The following is a 1,383-nucleotide window of genomic DNA, read 5'->3' on the forward strand; positions in this document are numbered from 1 at the left end:
CGTGGTGGGGTCCCGTGTGGTTGTAACGGTCTGCTGGTGGGGTGTTTTGCAGATCTGCCAGCCAACGGTTTCAGCAGTGGGAACCAGCCAGTGAAGAAGAGCTTCCTGGTGTACCGCAACGACTGCAATCTTCCCCGGAGCAGCTCTGACTCGGAGTCCAGCAGCAGCAGCAGCAGCAGTGCTGCCTCCGACCGTACCAGGTACCGGCCCTGGCCCAGCTCTGATGGCGCTGGTGCTGCCCAGGGTGGCAGTGGGCAGCTCGCAGCCTCGTGTTGCTGGACGAGGAGCCTGTTTGGTGGTACTCCTCTCATTCACTCTCCTGCAGCTCAGGTGCTGTTAGCTAAACCCTAGAAAGCTGCAGGGTTTCTGCCTTTTTTTAATGTAAAACCTAAAGGTGTGAGTGTGCAGCAAAGGGCTAGTAGGGACTGTAAACAGAGGAATTCCCTCTTGGCACAGCGGCTGGCCCGGATTCCAGCAGCGAGCTCCGGCAGGTTCCTGCCTGTGCCTCTAATTCCAAACAGTGCACATCTTCTGGGTCCTCCCGGGTGAAACCGGGTAAGGGTCCAGCCGGCACCCTGGCACAAGCACCATCCCACCTTTCTTCTTGGTACCCCTGCCAAGTCCTTCCTAGTGCCGATGCTGGTGGTTGGAGCCCATGAGCCTCAGTGTCCCACCAGGCTTGCCCTCTTCGAAAGCGGTTTCTGGAAGCTTAACATGGCTCCTGCTGACAGCTCTGCTCCCTCACTCCGCAGCACAACACCCTCCAAGCAGGGCAGGGGAAAACCCTCCTTCTCCCGAGTGAACTTCCCGGAGGACAGCAGCGAGGACACGTCAGGGACAGAGAACGAATCCTACTCCGTGGGCACGGGGCGAGGTGTGGGGCACGGCAGTAAGTACTGCGGCTGTGCAGCTGTGTGCCCGGCTGGCGCCGTCGCCTTGGGGGGACACAGCTGACTCCCCTCTCCCCTCTCCTCCGGCACAGTGGTGCGCAAGGGCATGGGACGTGGCGCGGGGTGGCTGTCCGAAGATGAGGATTCCTCCCTGGATGCCCTGGACCTGGTGTGGGCCAAGTGCCGGGGGTACCCCTCCTACCCGGCACTGGTGAGTACCGCCCGCTGTCGGCACCTCCCAAACCCCACATCCCCCTCGCGCTTGGCACTTGGGGTCCCCGTTCCCCTCTCAGCCCTCCCGTGCTCTTTTGGCAGATCATCGACCCCAAGATGCCGCGGGAAGGCATGTTCCACCACGGCGTCCCCATCCCCGTGCCCCCCTTGGAGGTGCTGAAGCTGGGGGAGCAGATGACTCAGGAAGCACGCGAGCACCTCTACCTTGTCCTCTTCTTTGACAACAAGCGCACTTGGTAAGGCCGGGGCACCGGGGGCT

The 1,383-nt window shown here is 61.8% G+C and overlaps 1 protein-coding gene across 1 annotated transcript in view; it reads left to right on the forward strand.

Annotated features, from left to right (window-relative positions):
* Positions 1–1,364, forward strand: part of BRPF1 (bromodomain and PHD finger containing, 1) — a gene marked incomplete at its 5' end in the record, with an annotated part of 12,337 nt that extends 10,973 nt beyond the window's left edge. The window contains 4 exons of the mRNA XM_009708412.1: positions 53–200; positions 753–889; positions 983–1,101; positions 1,206–1,364. Of these exons, the coding sequence (XP_009706714.1) occupies positions 53–200; positions 753–889; positions 983–1,101; positions 1,206–1,364 (563 nt within the window). The remainder of the gene's footprint in view (positions 1–52; positions 201–752; positions 890–982; positions 1,102–1,205) is intronic.
* Positions 1,365–1,383: the final 19 nt, after the last annotated feature.

The sequence above is a fragment of the Cariama cristata genome, unplaced genomic scaffold (genome assembly GCF_000690535.1).
Source record: "Cariama cristata isolate BGI_N322 unplaced genomic scaffold, ASM69053v1 scaffold39020, whole genome shotgun sequence".
Classification (NCBI taxonomy): domain Eukaryota; kingdom Metazoa; phylum Chordata; class Aves; order Cariamiformes; family Cariamidae; genus Cariama; species Cariama cristata.